General features: G+C 48.7%; 3 protein-coding genes across 3 annotated transcripts; 2 read left to right on the top strand and 1 right to left on the bottom strand.

The window, feature by feature from the left end:
* Nucleotides 1-60: 60 nt before the first annotated feature.
* F5B22DRAFT_38323 (uncharacterized protein) lies at nt 61-724 on the top strand. Its single transcript, XM_047971298.1, has one exon. It carries the CDS (start codon nt 297-299, stop codon nt 633-635), a length of 339 nt encoding a protein of 112 aa, XP_047833104.1. The 5' UTR covers nt 61-296; the 3' UTR covers nt 636-724.
* A 2,069-nt stretch (nt 725-2,793) lies between these two features.
* On the top strand, nt 2,794-4,375 carry F5B22DRAFT_644331 (Lipase, GDSL-like protein; the record flags this gene model as incomplete). Its single annotated transcript, XM_047978409.1, has 4 exons — nt 2,794-2,999; nt 3,070-3,602; nt 3,713-3,897; nt 4,028-4,375. The coding sequence occupies 4 exons, from the start codon at nt 2,794-2,796 to the stop codon at nt 4,373-4,375; spliced, it is 1,272 nt and encodes a 423-aa protein (XP_047833103.1).
* A 7,210-nt stretch (nt 4,376-11,585) lies between these two features.
* On the bottom strand, nt 11,586-12,920 carry F5B22DRAFT_38193 (uncharacterized protein). The gene is made up of 3 exons (XM_047971288.1): nt 12,473-12,920; nt 12,027-12,418; nt 11,586-11,970 (listed from the first exon to the last, which is right to left on the bottom strand). The coding sequence occupies exons 1-3, from the start codon at nt 12,645-12,647 to the stop codon at nt 11,656-11,658; spliced, it is 882 nt and encodes a 293-aa protein (XP_047833102.1). The 5' UTR covers nt 12,648-12,920; the 3' UTR covers nt 11,586-11,655.
* Between the last annotated feature and the right edge of the window lie 8,749 nt (nt 12,921-21,669).

Below are 21,669 nucleotides of genomic sequence, written 5' to 3'. Positions count from 1 at the left end.
CCGCCCCGCCCCCGCCCCCGCCCCCCCCGCCCCCCCCCCCCCCCCCCCCCCCCCCCCCCCCCCCCCCCCCCCCCCCCCCCCAAGAGCGACAAGGACGGCAAGGGCTCGAAGAGGCAGCGAGACGAGAGCGTGGGTTTTGGAAAGGCAAGGCTAGCTTCGTTGGTGTAGTCGACGACGAGATTGGGCGAGAGAGGTTTGCGGGATATGATGGAATTGGTTGGTGATACAGAATAAGCCACCAGAGTGAGAATCAGGACACCACAAGTTTTTGGGGCGGTGGGCGGGTATTTCTGTGTATGGTATTTCTATTCCTCCAATCTCCAGACCAGGGGACGACGGCGGCGGCTCTCTTGGTGTTTCTGTCGTGCTTCTGTGTCTTCTCACATGCTCTGTTGGGCAATGGTCCCCTACCACGTCTGTCACATCTGCCACGCGGCACGGCTACAGTATATAGGCGGTATGTGTATATCCTATTCCTCGGTATGTTGGCTGGAGAGCGTGGTGTAGTCGGGGGTTGGTTGGCTGGCCGTGTCTGCCCGTGCTCGACGCCTCGACGCTCAGCAGTTCCAGGACAGGCCGGGTATCGAACAGATCAGGAAGCTGGATTTGCTGTGACTGGAGGTGACTGGATGTGAGGTGAGAGTGGTGTGATGAGTATGGCCACGGCCTGAAGAGCGGCCTGGAGAGCCCTGTGATAATATTACCGGTGTGTATCTAATTTACCTAGGTAGGTAGGTTTTGACTCTCTGCTGGTCCTCCTTGACGTCGACGGGGTGCAACACTCCACCCAACATCCCCGTCTACTATGGATGTACATAAATACCTACATAGTACCTGTAGTACATACTTACTTACTATGTAGTAGGTGGTATTGCCATGTACTTCCACCTAGGTAGCAGTGTAGCGTGTGCGCTAAACCAGCCTTTTGGGGCGTCCTGGGGCACTTTAGGGTGGGGGGATGCGCTTGACTACCTAACGTCGAATATACCTAGTTATGTCCATCTATCCTATACTTACTACCTATCTACTATTAATGGATTAACTATGTATGAATGCTCTCGTCTATATCAAGTCATCTATCTGGTGCATACTTGGACAATTAAGTACCGTTTGGCTCCACCAGCAGAAGCGAAGAAACTGCAGCAGAAGGCCGGAGTGGTGTTCGACGCATATTCCATACTATACCACCATGTATTCGCGCATGTGCGCAAAGAACAGACGCTGGGGAACCCTGCCGGGACGAGACAGGGGACATCCCATACTTACACTACCTATTATTACTTGGTAGTAAATACCTACTACTACACAGAGGCCGTCTCGGGCTTTCTCCAGGTCTTCGTCAAACTCTCCCAGCTTGCCAAGCACACGAGCTGAAGACATCAAGAACACGATCTCGGATCCATCCCGTCACGCACATAGAGCCTACTGTACTGTACATACTACGGCTATTTATTTTCCTCGACTATCTACTACCTACGCAAAGCTTATTCAAGTCGGGATGCCGATTGTCGAATGACGTTGTATGCAAGTGGGTAATTACTACATACATCCTATGTAAGTATGTACATAGGTAGGGCATTTTCATCCTCCTCGGACCAGATGTCAACCTACCTACAGGAGGTTAGCATATCTACAAGTATATCGCCGGCAATATTCCTAGCGCTGACAGGCTAACTCGCTGACCCGGGATCGGATCGGATCACATCGTATGTAGAGCCTCTGATATGACGGAGAGAGGGAGAGAGAGAGAGAGAGAGAACAAGACGCGCTCCCCTCACCTTGCAAGAGAATGTCTCATCATGCCTCCCCTCCCCCTTCGCACGTTCACAGCGTCAAAGCACAGACAGCTATGACCTCTGCTGCAAGCACGTTCATCGGATCGGCTGGCTGATCTGAACATGCCACGTGCGCTTTCCCGTCAGAAACCAAGCCGGCGAAGTGAAGCGTCGTATGTTTATCCTGTGGTTCCTCGGCGATCCAATGTCTCGCACTTACACGCATCATACGATTCATCATATCAACCCACTGTCGTGATCGACATCTTCTCGAAAACAGACACGGCCATGGACAGAGAAAACGAGCAAACGCGCCACTCCAGATACAACCGCGCCGGCTTTTGCATGATTTGCATCCATGCATTCCCTGGCTCAGCTCGACTGCCGTCGCGTGCTAAGTGCATGAGCGCCTACCTCCACATGCATCATCTTGCATTACAGTAGGTGCACACATACGGTACTGTACCTACCCTACCTACATGCATACCCAGTACATAACATACGGTACTATGTAAACATATATCCCTCCATGATCCCTCCGTCGTTTATCTTGTTTTGCTGCACCCAGCCTCCTCCATCCGGAACGGCTCCTCAGCCATCACCCTTCTCGCGTCTGCCAGGCGGCGGCGGCTGGCTGGCTGGCAATTCACAGTGATGATTGCAATGCGCAAGCATCATAATCGATATCTTGCAGGATGGTAGTCCATTACTTCCGCCGATTCGGCCACTCAACTCTCTAAAATCCAATTCGCATATGCATTCATTCTACTTCGTAGATCATCCCCTGCAAGCATGCATCCCAGATCCCTCTTTTCGGCCATTTCGGAAATACGCGCCGCCTACCCATTCTCGAAGAGGCGAATGCCCCTTCATTATGTCAGAATGCGGAGAAGTTCATTCGTTCTGATTACTTTTTGCTGATTCATAATGGAGCCGTTTTCGCGATATTGATTGAGTGCTATGCTATGCTTGAGTATCGTGCTTCCTCTCGCCTTAAAGCTCTGCTGGGTCTGTCATGATGCAACTAAAGACGTGGGCACTAGCCCTCACTCTGTGCGGCGTTGTTGAGGCCACGATCCTTCAGAACGGCCAAGTAAGGGAGTCTCACTTCCCCGACACCAGGATCAGTGACCTTTCTGTATATCATTTCAATACATACGATGCAGACGCTGCGGAAATATCGTATAAGGGCCGGTGGGATTCGAATAAGGTGTCATACTGGTCGTAAGTGAACATAGACATATTCTAATAACAAGCGTTAGTGGTTATGTGAGGCTATTCTGATTCTCGAAAGAGCTCCTGGACTCGTCTTTGGTTTCTCGGGAGACAAAGTCGCCATCACCTTTGGCGAAAATACCGTGAATGGGACCCTCGTCGGCTATCGGATCAGTGGAAGGGACTGGATTTTCACAAATGTCACTGGGGGAGGGACGCATTTGCTTGTCACCCCTGAGACGCCCGGAATTGACGAAGCATACCCTGTGAACCCCCAGCGATTTGAGATGCGCGTCTCAAACTGGGGCTACGGGATCCAGATTGACAAAGTTCACGTTGGAACTGGGGAGTCCTTGATCAAGATTCCACCCTACAACCGAACCATCGAGTTCATCGGAGACAGCCTATCAGCGGGAGACTTCCAGAGCTACGAAGGGTTGTCAAGCTTTGCGTATGGCGTTGGCGAGGGCCTGGGCGGAACCGAGTACTACGTGACTGCATTTCCTGGTATTTGCGTTACGGATCAGGAATGTTGGGGTAATCCACGGGGACAAGTGCACCAATGGTTCTACTCTTCGGATACTAGCTGGCGAGCTGCGGAAATCTGGGGTGGTATGTTATCTGTATTCATATGAAAGAGTGACATCTAGAGTGGGGGGGGGGGGGTTATACTCTCAACTCTCCTCAGGGGGTTTATTGCTCCGTCACTAATCATCGTCAAGATAACCCTGAACCCTGGGACTTCGAGAAGATGGAGACAATACCGGATATCGTTGTCATCAATCTCGGTACGAATGATAACAACGTAGCGAACAATGTCTCAGCTGAGGCATATGTGGACGCCTACAAGAAACTCATCCAAGGTGTCCACGGCAAATACCCAAACGCTCAAGTCGTTATCATGGTTGTACCCCTTTCTCTGGTCTAGCCCCCAAAGCCCATCTAATATCTATAATCTCCAAAAGTTTTGCATATTCGACAGCTGGTCTCTGCAAGATCGTTATCACAAGAGCTAACCCTGTGTCGTCGTTTGACAGGAACTCTGGCTCGGGTTCTACCAATACGGCAACAGCTACGCACAATACCAGGGATTCCAACATGAGCTTGAAGAAATAGTAGCGTACTTTAACTCGGACAGATACTTATCGGCGCCGAAGATATGGGATGGTGTGACAGAGACCATCGAGACACTCAACATGCCAAGTGAACCCTTTGTCCACTATTTCCGAACCAAGGGCATCCTCCAGCACAACGATATCGGCCCGCAGTATCACCCTACCGACGTCGGCGCGATCAAAGTCGCTAGTCATCTACTTCAGTACATCAAGTTGACTTTTGGCTGGGATTTAGCTGCCACAGGCCCCGAGTATGTCTTTCACACTTAGATCTAGATTCTTATTTCTTTAGGCGTGCTGAAGACGTGCCTCCATTTGCCTTATACCGAAATAAATGGAGGTGGCATAACTGACAGTGATAGGGTATTCCATGAGACACTGTACTGGAACGATCAGGGCAGCTACTGATTTTACTCAGCTTTGCTTATTGCGAGGAAATCGAAGGCGCGAGTTCAGATAACATAGTTTGATGGGTATATCGATCATATGTCAGATGATCCGCACATGCCCGGAAACACTTCTTGTATATCCAGTTGGACACTCTCAGTAGTGCGAAGATCTAGGGAGTTTCATATAGCTACTGTCGATTCAATCGTAGCTAGCTATGTAGTCTTACTAACACCATCGCACTGAGATTAGTGATTTGATTCTAATATGTTGCAACTGTTAACAAAGCCATTATCATGGCGTGATTGAAACCTCTCGTAAACCGTCACCTAGCATCTGATGGTGCCTTAGGCTACAAGGCTCACGTCGCTTTCTGTTTGTTGGTCACAATCTACTGTGTGTATTCATGAATACCTAAATTGAACCCTTCTGCCAGCAATTCCCTTCCAAGTCATATCTCTTCAACATTCACATAGCTATACAGTCAGCCGATGTTCTAGTGATACCCCTGAATTCCATTGATTACTAGAGAGACTCAATCATCGGGTGTGGTGGGAGGGGTGCATATTGGGTATACCCATGTGACACTCAATTCATGGTATTTACAGTGAATATATGATTAGTTCATTTGTGTCTTGAATTCGGGCGGTTTGTTCGAATACGCGCGCGGCATGCTATCCCTCACTCTATACCAGCAGTAGTATCAACTATAAGAGCTAAGAGGGTGAGAGAAACGCGAAGTTTGATGAGGATATCGGAACCGTTTAACCATCAGTCGGTCATGATAAAAGTATTCTTGAAGTATCTTATGAGAAATTACAACTATGGGGGGATTACTGTATGACATTTGTTGTTGCACGAATGTTTTGAAGCTTTCGTGGTTAGACTAGGGCTCAATGCAGCGAGTCTGTTGCTGTGTAGCCCTAGATCGTGACATATATTGAGCTTACAAAATCATCATGTACTTACATTGGACGTGATGTTGTTATTCATCTATTATCCTGGCGAAAGCTATATACAACGTACTCGCACCCTGAACAGATGCGACTGCTTCTATATGGGCAATCGAGGCCCAGCTATGTGTTATTAGTCGGCGATGCTCATATCAAGGTGCTCTTTTGTTCTACAGGGAGAAGGATCATAACACAAGGAAGCGATAGTCACACAGAGAGCCTTACCAAAGTCCGGCTTGTGACTACTTTACTACTTGTCTTTTTTGGATGCGAGATCCAACTGTAAAAGTGCGTTTCGACTCTTAGTCATTACTGCTGGAGTTGCTGTTTATTTCTGCTGGAGTTAGGCTGACAGCTTGTCTCGGAATACGCCGCGAGGCAGAGTGCGTGTATAACGCCAAACTACTCAGCAATGTCTCTGATGCCTATTGCCGATACATACTATGATACATACTATGACACAACGATGTGGTTCCAGAGCCCTGTGACACAAGATACTCACTTTAGTAGCCAAGAGCCGACTGCACCGTTGTTTGAAGTAGAGAGTTCATACTAGTCTCATAATCAACTTGAGGCTGTAAGCACCTGTAGTAGACACTAGAATACATGGAATCACACCACAAAGCAGGTGACTTCTCACTCTGTTGAAAACTATATATTGCCAGCCGAAGACTGCGTTATGTATGTCTAACTCTAATCCATGACACAAGCGGCGACACCACATGCACTTTGCTTATGAGAGCTAAGATGCCTGAACGCTGTACACTCTAGTGTACACCGGCAGTTGCTGTCTTGGCCACAAGACGCTGTTACTCCCGCCACTTCTATTATCGTCTCTCCAGTTGTACGAGTAGAACACGAACGAAACAGATACGCGGCAGGCTGGCCGAAGAAAGCCACCTGACTATGCAATTTTCGCCCTCCGGTGTTTTACCCCTTCGCGCCACGAGCCCAGAGGGTATTGAGACCTGGTTGGCGCTCGGCTCGTTCGGTGGGCGTTCCTGGTGTAGCGTTTGCGAAGTAAACTACGTGTTATAGAATCCCGCCTCTTCTCATCCCGTGTGGCCGTGCTATTAGACTACTCTTCCCCTTGTCACGTACTTTGCTTACAGTACATAACTGTGGCGTTCATAGCCTCAGCCTGGGAGACGTAGCTCGAGCTCGCTTAGATTTAGCGGTGTCAGTTGAAACAACGGCATTCACTCTCGCGCATCAGAGCGGCTGGATCACAAACTTTTTCTTTTTCCGCTCCTTCGGTTCAGTCCGGGAACTACCTACGATAGTCTAAGGATCTGTAAGTACACGAGGACGAATGATACGGAGCTCGTTTTAGATTAGCCATATGTGTTTGCTTCACTAAATCGGTCGGCCTGATCTCCGTTAGCCTTCAACAGGGCTCTCTATAGAGAGTCATTTATAACGCTAGAAAATCTGTTCATAAAGCCGAGATGGCCATTTTAGCAGCTCGCTTACGTATTTCAGATCATTAAAGAAGTGACGATGTTCTAGGTTCACAGGAGTCAAACAACGAATATCGTTGCTTCAAGGCTGAAGGCTGTCTAGTACCGGTATAGAGGATACACTAGTGACATCCACACACGTGCTAAATCCTTACGCACGGGGATGCCCCCTGGATGAACATGGGAAAATCGTAAGATAAACGGGGCGCTAAGGTCGCCGGTGTAAAAATACTCCCATTACCACTGGCTGACAAACGGGACCGAGGCTCTTAATTAAAACAAATTATGCTGATTTGGGCGGGGTCCGAAGGCTTAACGATAACAGGAGAGCAAGTGATCTACGTTTAGGACGAGGATGTGTCACAGGGATGTCATCCCTCCGAGGCCAGGCTAGTAGGGATAGCACACACCACTTTCTCACAGGGTACGGGGAACGTACAGTACCGCTCTCTTCCACTGAGGTGCTCGGGTAGCTTTCTGTGGCGCGCTAGAAACCATCTAAGGATCAATCGAGAAGTTCTAGTGCGCGTGCTATGCATGGCTAACACATGAAATCATCCGATTTCTCAGATTGCAGCGTCATCACAATGGCGCGCCACCTATAGCGGGTTCTAGTATACCTGGCACTTGGGTATTGCTATCTGTAAACTTGAGCGGCAAACAAAGGAAACAAGAAACTTGGATAGCTAGAGGGTAGTAGCGTACCACTTGATAGGGGGGGTGGGAGGGCTGATCAGGATGAAACCTCGCCGTCTCCTGCTCCGTTCCCTACTTAAGATGCTAGGGAATATTTTTTTGGCTATTGGCGTTTATTTCACATATTGTAAGTAAGTATACGAGGACCACTAGAAGCAGAGAGAATACGCCCCTTATGCACGGCTCGAATGCCTCGTCGATCGTGAACGAGAGTAAGCTTAGCTTGCCTTGTATTATCTATCTAGTTTGCGTACTGTACGTCAGCTGCAAGTTCATCACGGGAAGATCCGTTTGGGCAAATTCCAGCAGTGCGGACTATGGGGCCCTTTCGATACGAGCAGTGTAATTGTAGCGTGTAGCAAAAGGGCAATATACTCCAAGAATTATCTACACGTGCTAGGTTCGTATACTGCTATAACCTCTTCAAAGGATTCTCCCGGGAAAGCTGCAGTTTACCTTCCGGCGCGTGCTGTCGTGTAGGTATTGCTTTTACTTGCAGAGCTGGGGTGGGTGAGTTAGACGTGTGGGCGCAGGAGATCCCATGGACCCGTTCTACGATCAAGTATGGGAGCCGGGATTCGCACCACAATTGGCTAAGTCTCCGATGCAGGGCACCCTAAGCAATGACACAAAGGATCATCCCACCTTACCACACACTGCAGAACTCCTTACTTCTTCGTACATACTTCGTAGCACATCGTAGTGCGCACCGCCGGTTATGTACTGCTAGGCAATGTCGAAGGTTCCGTTGCTTGCAGCCGGGTGTATTGGGCTACGATATCGCACGCACGCGTTGCGTATCAACGGGACAAAAAAGCCGGGTCTTTTCTTCCTATAAGTAAGTCTCGGGCGAATATGGCCGGCAGATCGGACTAGTGTTCGGACGAGAGGTCCGTGAACATCTCGATCTTGAAGAGAAGCAGGTGTGTAGAGTAGAGGCCCCAGGTACGATACCAAAAGAGATATAGGTAGATGCTAGGCAGAGAATCTGCTACCTTGTTTTATCTTAGGTCGCGTATATAAAACAGTGTGCCTCACAACGCAGATGTGTCGATCCTCAGACACGGAATACGCTCGAGCGGCATCCGGTGACAGCGGCGCCTTAGCCGAACCAATGGATCCATGGTTCAGGACATCGAAATGAGGAAATCGCTGGAGAGTCGATCCAGAAGGGCGGGAACTTGGGAGACCTTGACGCCACTCATGGTAAACTTGGCGATTTGTTACACTCGCTTGCGCAGAGCATTCAGTCAGACTACGGTACCTAACTACTTACATACCTACCTACTCTATACACTAGGTACTAAACAGTATGTGTACAAATGGAGCGGCGCTAGGGAACTTTTCCCGCGTGCGCCTCTTGTGACTGTTTCTTATACCTATGTGTTATGAGACAGCGGCTTGGGTTGTCCTATACTTACTTGAACTTTGCCAGACGCCCTACAATGCACTCGATTACTCACTGGGAAACGACAGGACGAATCCTGGACTCAAGAAATGAAGTACTATGTAGATCTAGCCTTTCGTCTAATCGAGATGTTGTCCGCGTCGCAACAAGGCGCTTCCCTGAAGAGCCGATATGTTGCGGGGTTTATCGCGATCGCAACATGGAAGATCCATTGAAGACATGCGATTGACCAGCACCGCTTAGCTTTAGTCGACGAGTTGATGCTCACAAATTCCCAGAAAATGGGGCCGGAAGGGGGTTGCGCTAGGCTGCCTGCCAGAAGAGCTTTGTGGAGACTAACGATACAGCAGCCAATGTAGATGAAAATGGGCAAATCCCAAAACGTGGCTAACGGTCTACCAGAGTGGAACAGTGGAAAGGTCGCTTGGATCTCGGCGTGCGCTCACGAAATGCCAGGGGTGCGCTTCAACAATACAGTAGGATTGGACTTTGGCGATGGAAACGACAGAGCGCGGCCCTCCCTCCACCCTCCACCCCGCCGGCCGGGGCGGCCTAAAGCCTCAAGTGTGTCTACTTAGCAGAGCGAAGGTGCAAGGGTCTGGCAAGTCGTGACGTGGTGATTGTCTGCATGGCAGGATGATCATTGACTCGGTCAGGACCGTTCGGTGATCATGAGCACATGGAGCCTTGGCTGGTAATTTCTAGCATAGCGTCATGAAGCTCAACCACCTGAAATTCGCTTCTGCATGTACGCAGTGTGCTTAACATGATAGCTGAAAGACATTTGTTCTGTGCTCCTACGCTGACCCGACTGAGCGAGCGCACTTGAATCCCACACTGCACACTAGATAATTTATCCTCCGAGCTAGGGAAAGACGGCATGCGCATGTACTTTTAAGAATACCGGCTCCAGAGGCTAATGCCAGGTAAATCAGACCACTGGGATTTTATTATAATAGTAAGGAAGTTAGTATGAGGCCGTAGCTTAGTTTAGTGCGATCATAGGTTTAATGCAATTTCTTCTTGTGTTGGCCCTGCTCGTGTACGAGAGATGAGAACGGTTGAATACATGCTAGGAGAAATCGTCATTCAGACATAACCCAGAAGGCTACATGCAGAAATAGACATTATCAGCTGTATTTAACCCGGGTTACCCTTGCCAAGGGACTCGGGATGAGGGGCGACTGAGGTTTAGGGCTAGAATTGCGGATCATCTGGGTTGAGTGAATAAGTACTGTAAGTAAGTAGGCAGAGACCGCCGGCCGCAGCAGCCAGATACTGCATGCATGGGAAGTGTCGACGATCGACATAAGCCCTACTGGATGTATCAGTAGGCAGTAGGCGGCAACAAAACCTAAAGGCCGATAGCTGGGAATAACCTCGATAGGGCCTAGCACTATGCAATAGTTATTTATGAACGACGAAGACCAGGAGCTTGGTAATTTCCGAGCGCTAGCTTAATCCAGAATCAAGTCCTAGTGTCGTTGTCCTGCTTTTCTATTCTGCTAATTAGCCGTGCCGCCGACAAGGTTTTCGGTAAGGAACAGTATCTGTAGGCTGATGAAGTTCCCCCCGTGACGTTGCTTTTTGTGTTACCGTGATGATCATTTCTGAATCATATTGGTGTACTGTCATTCAACTATCTAGGAGATGTCCAGTCGTGAGGCGGGATGTTAATGGCAATGATGACTGTGCTGATACTACTCATGCTCGGTGCTATACACTACATATAGGTAGACCTTTATAGCCATCGGTTTATCTGTTTGACAATCGACAATCTCGATAATGTACTAAGTAACTTCGTATGTGCAGTATACACAGCAGAGCTATCTCACTGCTACGGTATTCCTACGCCTTCTTGACGCAGATCCTCCCTGGCCAGGAGGGCGAATCCCGATACGGGAACCTGTCATAGGCCGCCACATCCACACCCACTTTCCGAGGCTTATTCTGCCAGTTTGGGGTGCATTACACTAATAAGCCTAGCCACTGATTTCCTTCAGAGTGTGTGTTGTACGTTCCGTGTTTTGAGAGTCAATAAGCCGCTCCTAACCACATAGTATCTGGTACAGCCTACAAACCTGATTTCGTACAACACCACCAATAGGTGGTCTATTGGGCAGTCTCAGTGTTGACAGGATAGTAATAATCGTAGTAATCGGCTTTGTGACAATCAGATACACATACTTCTTATATCCCATTCCGCTATACACTTGCGGGTTATTGATACAACCACCATCTGTGTACTGTTATATACATTAAAAAATAAAGAGCCGACAAGGCTTAAATCAGTAGGCCTCTAATGCCCATTTCTTTTTGTCATCGCCGTCGACATAACGCCGTGCATAATGCTCCCGTAGATATCCATAAAAGATCCATCACGCCGTTATCATGCAAGGAAACACAGCTGTTCCGCCCACCCAGTTATCCCATATTTGCTCCTATCCGCCCGTGGTCGCAACAAAGTAGATTTGTGATAGTATTGGCAGCCGTAAACGTCGTTTGAATTTAAAGTTGGTATCATGGGAACCTTTCCTTTCCAGTCCATATCCTTCGCCAAAACGAGGCCGTAGCAATAAAGTAAAATAAGAAACATTCAGCCGGTATCGTGACAGAGATCGCTCGCCGGACCCGTTCGGGTTCTAATTAGCGCAAAGATGAGTTGCTGCTTTCGAAGCTGTGGCATCCGCGCTCATGGCGCTTCATATTACTCCGCACACTGAAAGCCTTGCCGCAACTAGCATGAGGGCATTTGAAAGGCTTCTCTCCCGTGTGAGAGTGGCTGTGGATGCGCAAGGAGCTTGGCCGTGAAAACGCCTTGTTACAGGTCTGACATATGTATCGATCCTGAGACTGCGGGAAGGATGCTGCAGATGATGGTGAGATGTAATGGTGATGTTGCCACGGATTTGCTCCCGACGAGGGTGTCAATGAGACAGTGACAGGCAAAGGAGGGAACGTCTGTAGCACAGTTAGCGCTCAAGCTCAAGAGCATTCAAGAGATCAGGTGGGCCAACCTGAGGCAATGGTCTCTGATAGAACAGTCCAGATATTTGAGACTGTGCTGTAGGTAGTTGTGGCGCATAATAAGTAGGCATAGCTGGTTGGTTTAGGTACGATGATGCGAAAGCCTGGGGCGAGTATGTCTGAGATTGCATTGGTAATCGTGAGACAATAGGATTCATTTGTTGGCGATGGACATCCTCAACTGGAGGAGTCGTCTCATAGTAGTAGTTGGCCGTTCCCGATATTACTGGCACTTGTGTGAGTGACTTCGTTGAAGGTGAATTGTATCCCTCAAACGAAGCATCCGTGCTCATGGGTGGAGTGGGAGGCAGAGCGGCACGGGAATGCCCACTGTTCGAATAATGAGAAGAGTTTGGTCGAGTCTCTGCCTTTGTTGATGATGCTATTCATATCTTTAGCACGTTGCTGTAGGTCAAGATTCAAGATAAAACCATACCTGACTGTGACTGAGGAGAGCTTTCAGATGTTGGCGACCCGGCATCGGCCATCACTAGCAGATTCGAGATGGAAGGGAGAGAGCATTTGGAAGCCTCATCCATTGGGGGCGAAGGTGGTGGTTGGGGATATCCGTAGTGAGCACCAGGCTGATTCGTATACATGGCCGTCGCCATTTCGTCTTCCAAAGTCAACAAATATCTAGCTCCCAGACTATCCACGGCGTGAGAATTGTAAGGCGGTTGCTGTTGCGGTTGGAGTTACTATGGGCGTGTGAGGTTGTCCTAGGAAGATTTGGTGTTATCATTAATAAATAATTTATATGTATTGTCGATATATCTGGATTCAAGAGAGGTTCATATGTGGACTCGGGTGAGGGAGTGTGGGTAGTTAAATATGGAGGGATGCAGTGGAAGCGAGGTGACGCTAGATGATGTATCCATCAGATCTCCCGGATGTGTGTATAAGATGAAGACGATCATGTGCCAATCTAATGTGAATCCCTGGAGAAAAGCTGTTACAAATTAGACGTGGGCCACGGCAGACCTGGGTGACCTGGGTGACCTGGGATGAAAGCGACAGTCGATCGTCAGTATCGAAAGTACTCCTGCATCAGCGGCAGGGGCGTTTTGTTTTTATAGCGCCTCCTTTTAATGGAGGAGGTGGACATGGGCTCTGACTCCTGGAGCAGACTGGAGCAATGACGGGGACGTTAAGCAGGGATGGAGGGTAGGTCAACTCGCCCGCATCGACGGCAGCCGAGATCTGATGGAATCAGAGTGTCCAGCATTCTCACCAAGGATGACCCGAGGTTAGACGGCCGCTTAGTGTGCCGTTGGTGTCTGTTGTGTAAGTACAGATGGGCTCTACACTATCTATTCTGTATGTGCGTACTTCCTGTCTATACTGTATATACGTATGTAAGTACGTACGTACACTACTACGACTACGCATCCTCATCAACAGCAAAGGCCAACGAAAGCCGCCTCTGTCTCTCGTCTCTCCTCTCCGTGTGGCCACGCCCACTCAATGGGTACTGCTTATTGAGTTAGTATCGCTGGTAGTTGGGAACCAAGTCCTTGTCATCTACCGCTACGAGTGTACCAGTACGCAGTAGATCAGAGCTAAGGCATGCGGGTGGCAGGCGTTCTCGGGCCACCATTACCTCTTAGGGAATATTATACCGTCCGGCTAGCCGGTCGCTGACCCCCTGGCTCGAGGCGTTTGAAGCCAGGGTCCTTGCCCAAACGACCTTAAGGCAGGGGACCGGCGGGGGGGATGGCTTGAGACGATATTCGACTCGCCTTTCTTGGGACTGATGACGGTTGACGCCGCAAAAGCCTCATCCCTGCTCTGCCCAGGCGTGGCCCGTCTCCTGCTGTGACCGGATTGTTAACGTATTCTTATGCCGTTCGTCCCCACGGGTCGAGACGTCACACACACCATGCACTCGTCAAACTTCGGATGATTGCTGCCTCTGTTGCAGCATGTTTCGATCTGTTCGTGCTCATGCTGGAGACGTTCTCTTGAGGGTTACAGTAGGATGAAGTCTCTATCTAGGTCCTAGAGCCCCGGGTTGGAATCGTCAGCTGCCAGAAATGCACAGCTGCGTCAGGGAGCCGTCGGTTCGGAAAGCTGCCGTGATCTACTACAGTACTGTATGCGCCTACATAGTACATTACCTAGTATGTATTCCCTACTTCTAAGAACCCGTCAACTCATTTGATGACGCTTCTCAAACACAATCATGCGTGGGTAAATTAGGCATATCTATATACATAGACTATGTACACTAGCTAGGACGATGTTCTCTAGCGCTCACCAGAATGAGATTGGTAAGATTGAACAATGAGAATATAGGAACCGGGGCTGACCGGGGGTTCAATACTATGTAAGCATACTCAGTGCCTAGCTCTACTTACACACGATATTTCCTCAGTATGCATATCACACAGTCTTTTGGACAATATTGCCCGTTACCCCTACTGTGAGCTTATCAAGGCGTATGTGTTGACTAAAATGATGTAGACGACCCAACACTAAGTCTGCGCTAGGAACAACAGCACATGGTTGATACTAGCATCATTCACGTTCCGTAACATACAGTAACCTGGTAATACAATAACCCAGTAGCAAAGTAAAGATATGTGTCGTACATACAATTCCAATACGGTCGGTATGGTGCAGCGTAACTAGTTATTTATAGGGCGGGCATACTAGGTACACATTGCGTGTACCTTCTTACAGGCCGGCTGTCGTCTGTGTGTACACCATAACACCTCATTCCTACTCGATACACGTAGATACTATGTCTACCGGATTGGTGCCTAAGGTTCGTGAAATATATACATATATATATATACATATAGATGTGCTGGATAGCGAGGGTAGTGAGGTGACGTAGAACTCGAGTAGATTTGCACCTAAGCAGTACTTATTTATTAATGATCATGAACTAGGTAGGCCAATCAACCATCAACTGTGGGCACAACCTGACTCAAGAAGCGTATGGAACTGAAGAGTCATATACGTGCCTTACTTGGCTATTAATTGCAATCAAATACTCGGTAGCCGCCGGTTATCAACATTCATGATATGCATGGAAGCGGAATCATTGCGCAAGGGGAAAACCTGGACTAGCATGCCTAACACGGCGTACATCTTGCATCCGCACCAGCTCTACTACCAATCCAGAGGTCAACCAAACAATCAAATAGAACGGAAATGACAAGAGGGCTTACACTAGCGGTATACGTAGGAAGATAGTAATTCTACCGGAGGATTTTCAGATTCCATGGACTTTGTTTCAAAACAGTTGAGTTCAAACGGCTAGTGGCATGCGTGCCCCGTGTTGTGTTGGTCCCGCCTCGGACGAGATTAATACTTACACAATACCCTTTGCGAGGTTTGCGGGCTGTTCAGGTTGTTATCCGGGGAATGCCGTTGCGGATTAAGCTTGAACCCCCGTAGATCGCGCTCATGGAGACAGTGATCGTCATTAGTGGAAGTCGCTTATACTCTGGCCAAGTCCATACAGTACATGACAATCCAGATACTTGGCTTCTTCAAGGCTAGTCTCTTTGATAGCCATAAAGCTCTTTCGTTGTCCGATATCCATCGGACAGGCAGATTCACCACAAAATCCAAAGCCGTTCAACTTTCAAGGTACCGTAGCACGCTCCCTCACACAGTCTGGAAGTTTCCAAGCTAGTAACTTCCGGTACGGATGACTGATGTCTAGCTCCCTAAAAGATAAGTATACTTGAGGAAGCCGGAAGGTACTTTGAATGTTATAGTCACTGGTTGGTGCCAAGGAAAAGCAATGCTTGCGAAAGGTCGATCCAACATTGTAGTGTAAGTACACTCTGGGGTATTCAGTGTATTATTTTCCGTAACCAACTACATAACTGCCGCACTCACAAGGGGACACTTTGCAGGGTTGAGCATTCTTCCTTGGTAACGACGGCGTATAGACGGCGTGTGCTCCCCCGAGGAGGAGACTGACAATCGCATCGTAATGTCGCTATTGTCTCTTCCATCAGTCTTTGTTCTAACTTGTAGTAAGTACAGCGTGACATAACCTAAGCCTCGAGCACTGTTTCGTAGATGGCGTCTGATGGGAGCCACGCCTAGCATCGGAAATATGGACATGCAAATTGTATGTGAGACGTGAGCTGCAGGACTTCGTTTGTCCGTCGGACGCCTGACCATAGCTCGGAAACCGAGATCTCATGAGCTTGCTATGGTGTAAATTGTGCTACTCTACCCTACTACGATCACCGCTGGGCAATATCGGGTGTTAAGCGATCTTGGGGATGCTACACTGTAACGATACAATACCAAATCGAGCCAAATAATGACAAGTCGAAGCGAAGAATGCAGCTGTACCTACATATTGAGTCGCTCGAGCCACCACGCGAATGGTGTCGTGCCGTGATAAGCTCTCCCAGCGTACTGGCACCGAGAAGGTGACATTAGTTGCTGCGCTGTCGACTAGAGCACGAAAATTATGCCAGCTGGAGTTGCCTCTACGAAGTACTGGTACACTACATAGCCAGACCTCTGCTCTGCTCTGCTCTGCTTCCCGTAGAGAATGCGAAGGCAGCCACAGTAGCCTTGTCACCAAATCATGCGGATTCACAAACACCCGCTTCTAGAAATAATATGCGAACGGTCTAGCTAGCATACATCACGATTTACATTGCTTGTGATGGATGGGACGCTACATATTCCATTTCGGGAGTAGATGATATCAACGGCGACTCAGGAGGATGACAGGACTTCTTCTTGCCTGTTCTATTACGCTATATAGGCTGCGGACTATCACTCTAGGTTCTGGAAACATAAGTACAGGTCATCTCCGGCGACCAACTTGCCTACAGGTTGTTATAGTAAAGCGGTACGTATAAGTATAACCGCGTGGATTGTTGGGTAAACTTGCCGACTCGTACTTACAGTACAGCACTGGATCTGGGGTTCTAGCCAAATGTGGAAATCTCTTCGTGAGTTTGGCGAGGCTTGACAGAAGATGACCGTTGAAGATTGGGGGCAGGGATCTCATCCCAACCCGTCCTTGTCCTGACAGGGCTACACCAGCTATGTAACAGTAGGTAGGATCTTCACCCGCTGTGGCGTTTCTTTTCCTGTGCTTCTCAGACCACCTTTCTTCCCCGTGGAGAGTCCAGCCTCAAGGCAAAATGAAGGACGCGGGGCTACCTCGGCGGCTTTGGCTGCCATCCTGGTCGCTGATCGATACAGACATGCCGCCAATCTACCTAATTATCCCAGCCATATATTGCCAAGGCCCCTTGTGCTGTGGCGGACTCTATACTACGAACGATTATTTTGGTATTTTGGTGAGACATATGTGTCTATCATTTTATCGTTTTCTAGGCTGAAACATATAGGAACGCTGTAGATATTTTGTCATGTGACTTAATGATGCTATCATGACAGTTGATTCGAAGCCAATACCTCGTGAAGTATTCCTAGCGTGTCCACTCACGCAGAGTGAGGCCATGTCCACATAGTAAGTAGTTACTATTTGGTATAGATCCCCAGTCTTCAGTTGTTAGCTGCTTACATGTACACATTGACCTCTCTCACCTCTCTCTATCCTGCCCAATCACGCTGAGTTGTGGACGCAACTGGGTTAATTAGGCAGATATTTGCAAGCGAGCAACGCTAATGCGACGCCACGCTGATCTTGTCCCACTAGATGCCGCTTGTTTCGTTGCCGATTCGTCGATCACGACTTTGCACTCAATACTGTTGGCCAAGCTTATCTCTCCCGTGCTTTTTTCGAGAACCAGGTCTGCCAGGTGGGATATCTAGCTGAACTCTTCACTTCGATAGAACTAGGACCAGAACACACATCCCAGTTACGATCATGACAGATGCCAATTCGTAAGGATCAATGTCATTGACGTTCCGGACCCCTTTGGAACTTGACCCTTGCGTGTGACGAAAGCAGGAGAAAATGAAGGACAGATTGGTTCATAGATCTTAGCTAGGATGATGATCTGCACACACAAGGGTGTTTAAAGCAGGGCATGTACAGGGCCATGCAAATACGCACAATACCAATATGTTGTTTTGGTACTGGTACACTCTTGGAGCAATCTCAGCATGCAAACTTCGTACAGTAGGCTCAGGTGGGCGAAAAAGTCAGCTTCACTACACTGAGTCCAGCCGTTCTTCACAACGGCGAAGACCAGGATTGGCCCTACGACGTTCTATTCACGACTGGGGCAGACAACCAGCGCATTTCCCCAACCAAACCGTGCGACTGAGGCTCACGAAAATTTCGCATGTGTGTGACAATGCCAATGTGATAATACTTCCGACCTTCAATTTATGAGTGATAATAGCAACCGTTTCGCCGCAGAATTACTTTAGTCTACGATACATTTCGTTACCTGTATAGAGCGCGTAGAGAATCTATCATGCTACGCGCCGCTTTGTCCCCATTCCCCAGCTCTTTTCACAATGATGGTAGCCAATACGAAACACATCACTGCTAGCTTTTATAATTATCAATAGCCTGATCATACAGTAGAGCCCACACCCTGGGCTGCGTTTTGGGGAACTCAATTAAAGGCATGCCCAGACTCCCAACTCCAAAACATGCCTGCAAGCAATAAATAAAGGCTGATCGGTGCAGGTATGCATGTGAGATGGGACATACACTAAGTCACAATCTTCCTTCTAGGAAGTATGTAGCTCCCTCTACGGCGGAAACAGGGAGCCATGTTCATACCCACCACCCTCTTTGCCTTCATGTAATGCGTTCCCAGTGACCTGGCTCTCATGCTGTACTGGACTTTCACCTCAAGGAATGTTCGCAAGTACAGCGGGACTCTCTGTCCACTCGGTACACTACACCATTGTGGCCCATGTAACATGCATCTGACCACATTACATACTGTGGTGTAGTAGCAAGCAAATCGGATCCGAGTCTTCATCTCGGCCCCACATGATTATCTAGGTAGATTAGTTGACCTTTCTTTCATTGTGGTCTGATGTGGCGGAATGTATGATACTAATCATGTACACACACACACCGGCTCATCTATCATGCCTCCTTACTTACTACATAGGTAGCTGGTACCGCATACGCTCTATGGATTTATAACACTCAGCAGGTCATAGGATATCATACTCCTATATCATCATCACTATAGACAGCTATACGGGACTATACGAGACAACGTCGTCAATTTCCATGGGCTTTGTTTGATGTGACGTCTGCAGTGGCGTTCCTACAGGAACTTTTTACGACATCATTAACTCCCATGAGAGGCTTGCTACACTCATGAAGACTTATATCCGGCTCCGACATGACAATTTCTTCATGTTACTGAGTCCGTCGCCCAAAAGCGCCCGTGATAGACAGCCGTCTACTAAGTAGAACCGGACACTGCAGAGCTGCAGTGCAACACACCGATGTCGCAAGCTCTTGAGCTACAACAAGCAAGTAACTCAGAATGTATGCCTATCCCAGATCATTTAGGCCTGCCAGTAAGCGTCAAGTCATTCATGCCCAATGTGGGAGCTACGCGCAAGGTCATGAACATAAATAACGTATTTCGCTGCATATAATCACTAGAGCTGGCGTTCATTATATACAGAGCCGCATTATGTCTAATGTGAGCTGCATACGCGGATCTCATTGCAATTAGTTCCACTTTGGAGCGCTGTTGGCCGTAGAGCTTGGCGACATAGAGATGACATGCTCATGTATGATACTTTTAAACAACCAGTTTGACTATCAGTAAGGCTGATCCCATACAGCTGAGGGCACACAGATCTTTGGCCGAATGGAGAGAGAGGAAAAAGCATATGTTCGCATTATCACCCCAATTGTGACCCAAGCGAACCCAGCTTGGGTCACTACTCCCCGTCAAATAACTTAATAATGATCTGAGAATCTGTGGCAGCCCATCTCGCCTGGATATTGTTGATCGCTCGCTGACTATAAGTTTCTACAGCCGTCTCAGGTCAAACCAACAGTCACAAGGGCGAGTTTCTGGGATGTAGGCCACCAATATCAGGTAAGGAGTAATCTCAAACTTCAACTCCGAAATACACTTGGGAATCATATTTAGAACGCAGAATATTCACAAGCGCCAGAACTCAACAGGGTATCATATAGTACAATACAGCACTCTCTTTTCCGCTAATCAAGTACACTACAGTCCCGTAGCACTGACTGTAGGGTTCCCTCCAGCGGCTACACTTGCCAAGACGTTCAACCCAGGCCGTTGGGCTGGGACTTCGGGAGCAAGGGTGGCGGATAAATGGGGATCGGTCCAGTGTCATAGCATCCCAGAAGACGTCGTTGGCTGGTACACTCAGCACACAGAAATAAATCGCTCGACCAAGTGTGGCCAATAAATTCCCCTTATTCAGCTCAGACTAAGCAGCGTTCACCGACACCCGACAGCATCATTGCTAGATACGGTAGAACTTCCGAATGAGAAATTGCCTGGCCGCTGCCCGAGGTATCCTCCATGGACGAAGGTCCTCATGACCATAGCCGCTGGGAAAAAGCTACCTATGTGTGCCATGCCCTGGGGGGAGGAATAGGCAATACTAGTAGGACGACCACCGTTTCCTGTTTCGCCACGATGCCGGCGGAAGTGTACACTACCTCCTCTCGCTCACCACCAGCAGAGCCCACGTCACCTACCGGCTCACTCTTCCAAAGAATTCACATCGAATGCGGACTCCCGACCTTCTGCACAGCAGTTCGAGCCAAGAGTAAGCGCGAGGACAACCGGCGGATTGGCGGCCCCGACGAGAGGTCAACGACATAGCTTTTGTAACCACACCTGCATATCATAGAGCCGAGTGATGGCATTCAACGTTTCTGCTAGGCGCATTACACCCCACTAGCTACACTAGTAGCTTTCCGAGAAGGCAAGTGCGCAACGCCCTCTCACGGGAGATGAGATGTGAGCGATGGTTCGCGCCATCCCGCAGTGTCAGACGAATTTCTGATGCTATCATCCCGGCAACTCTTGCCTGTCAATTTCCACGCCAGCCCACAGCGATGATGGCCGGGAAGTTGGAAGCGGCCCTTCCAACGAGTGTGTTGTATCGACAAATACAAAGTGGGCCAATGGCCCATCGGCAAACGAGGACCAGAGTCGACGAGATGACCACCGTCTCTGGTTGGTTACGGGACTGTGCGTACGTACGCTGCATGAACGCGTGACAGAGCATGTCCCACGCGCTCGCATTCACTGTCATGATAAATCCGTGCTCCGGTTTACGTTCACGTGGCTGACAGGTCGCAGCGTGTAGGGGGTTTGACTCTCTCTATCTCTGTCATCGTTTCCCCAGCCTTTACCAAGTAAGTACCTAGATCGATCTCTTGAGGTGGTTCAGCAAAAAAGCAATGAGCTGTAGCCCTAACGACCATTGCCGAAACATGGAGACCCTTGGCACGACCATCCTTGCGATCCACCTACCTACTACTGTAAGTATGTATGCTTTTAGCTGCTCTGGGGAAACTTCATCTACCGAGATGTTTCTTTTTTGCGATCAGCCTCGTTGCGGAGCCAAGCTTCCCTCATTCCGCAAACTGATCTGATATCAAGCTGCCTCATCAAACATGCTTCCATACTACGCTGCGAGTTTAGGAAGCTATGGTGGTTGAGCTGTTGTGATACACAACTTAACCGATATCTGGGA

Source organism: Xylaria bambusicola (genome assembly GCF_022495145.1).
Source record: "Xylaria bambusicola strain CBS 139988 unplaced genomic scaffold F5B22scaffold_10, whole genome shotgun sequence".
In the NCBI taxonomy this organism is placed as follows: Eukaryota; Fungi; Ascomycota; class Sordariomycetes; order Xylariales; family Xylariaceae; genus Xylaria; species Xylaria bambusicola.
The sequence above is the reverse complement of the archived record's forward strand: the minus strand, read 5'-3'. Positions and strand labels throughout refer to the sequence as shown.

Coding starts and splice junctions, on each gene's coding strand:
- F5B22DRAFT_38323 (XM_047971298.1), top strand. CDS start 297: ATGGTATTTCTATTCCTCCAATCTCCAGACCAGGGGACGACGGCGGCG.
- F5B22DRAFT_38193 (XM_047971288.1), bottom strand. CDS start 12,647: ATGGCGACGGCCATGTATACGAATCAGCCTGGTGCTCACTACGGATAT. Junction 12,419..12,472: donor CTCTCCTCAGTCACAGTCAG/GTATGGTTTTAT, acceptor AGATATGAATAG/CATCATCAACAAAGGCAGAG. Junction 11,971..12,026: donor ATCAGAGACCATTGCCTCAG/GTTGGCCCACCT, acceptor ACTGTGCTACAG/ACGTTCCCTCCTTTGCCTGT.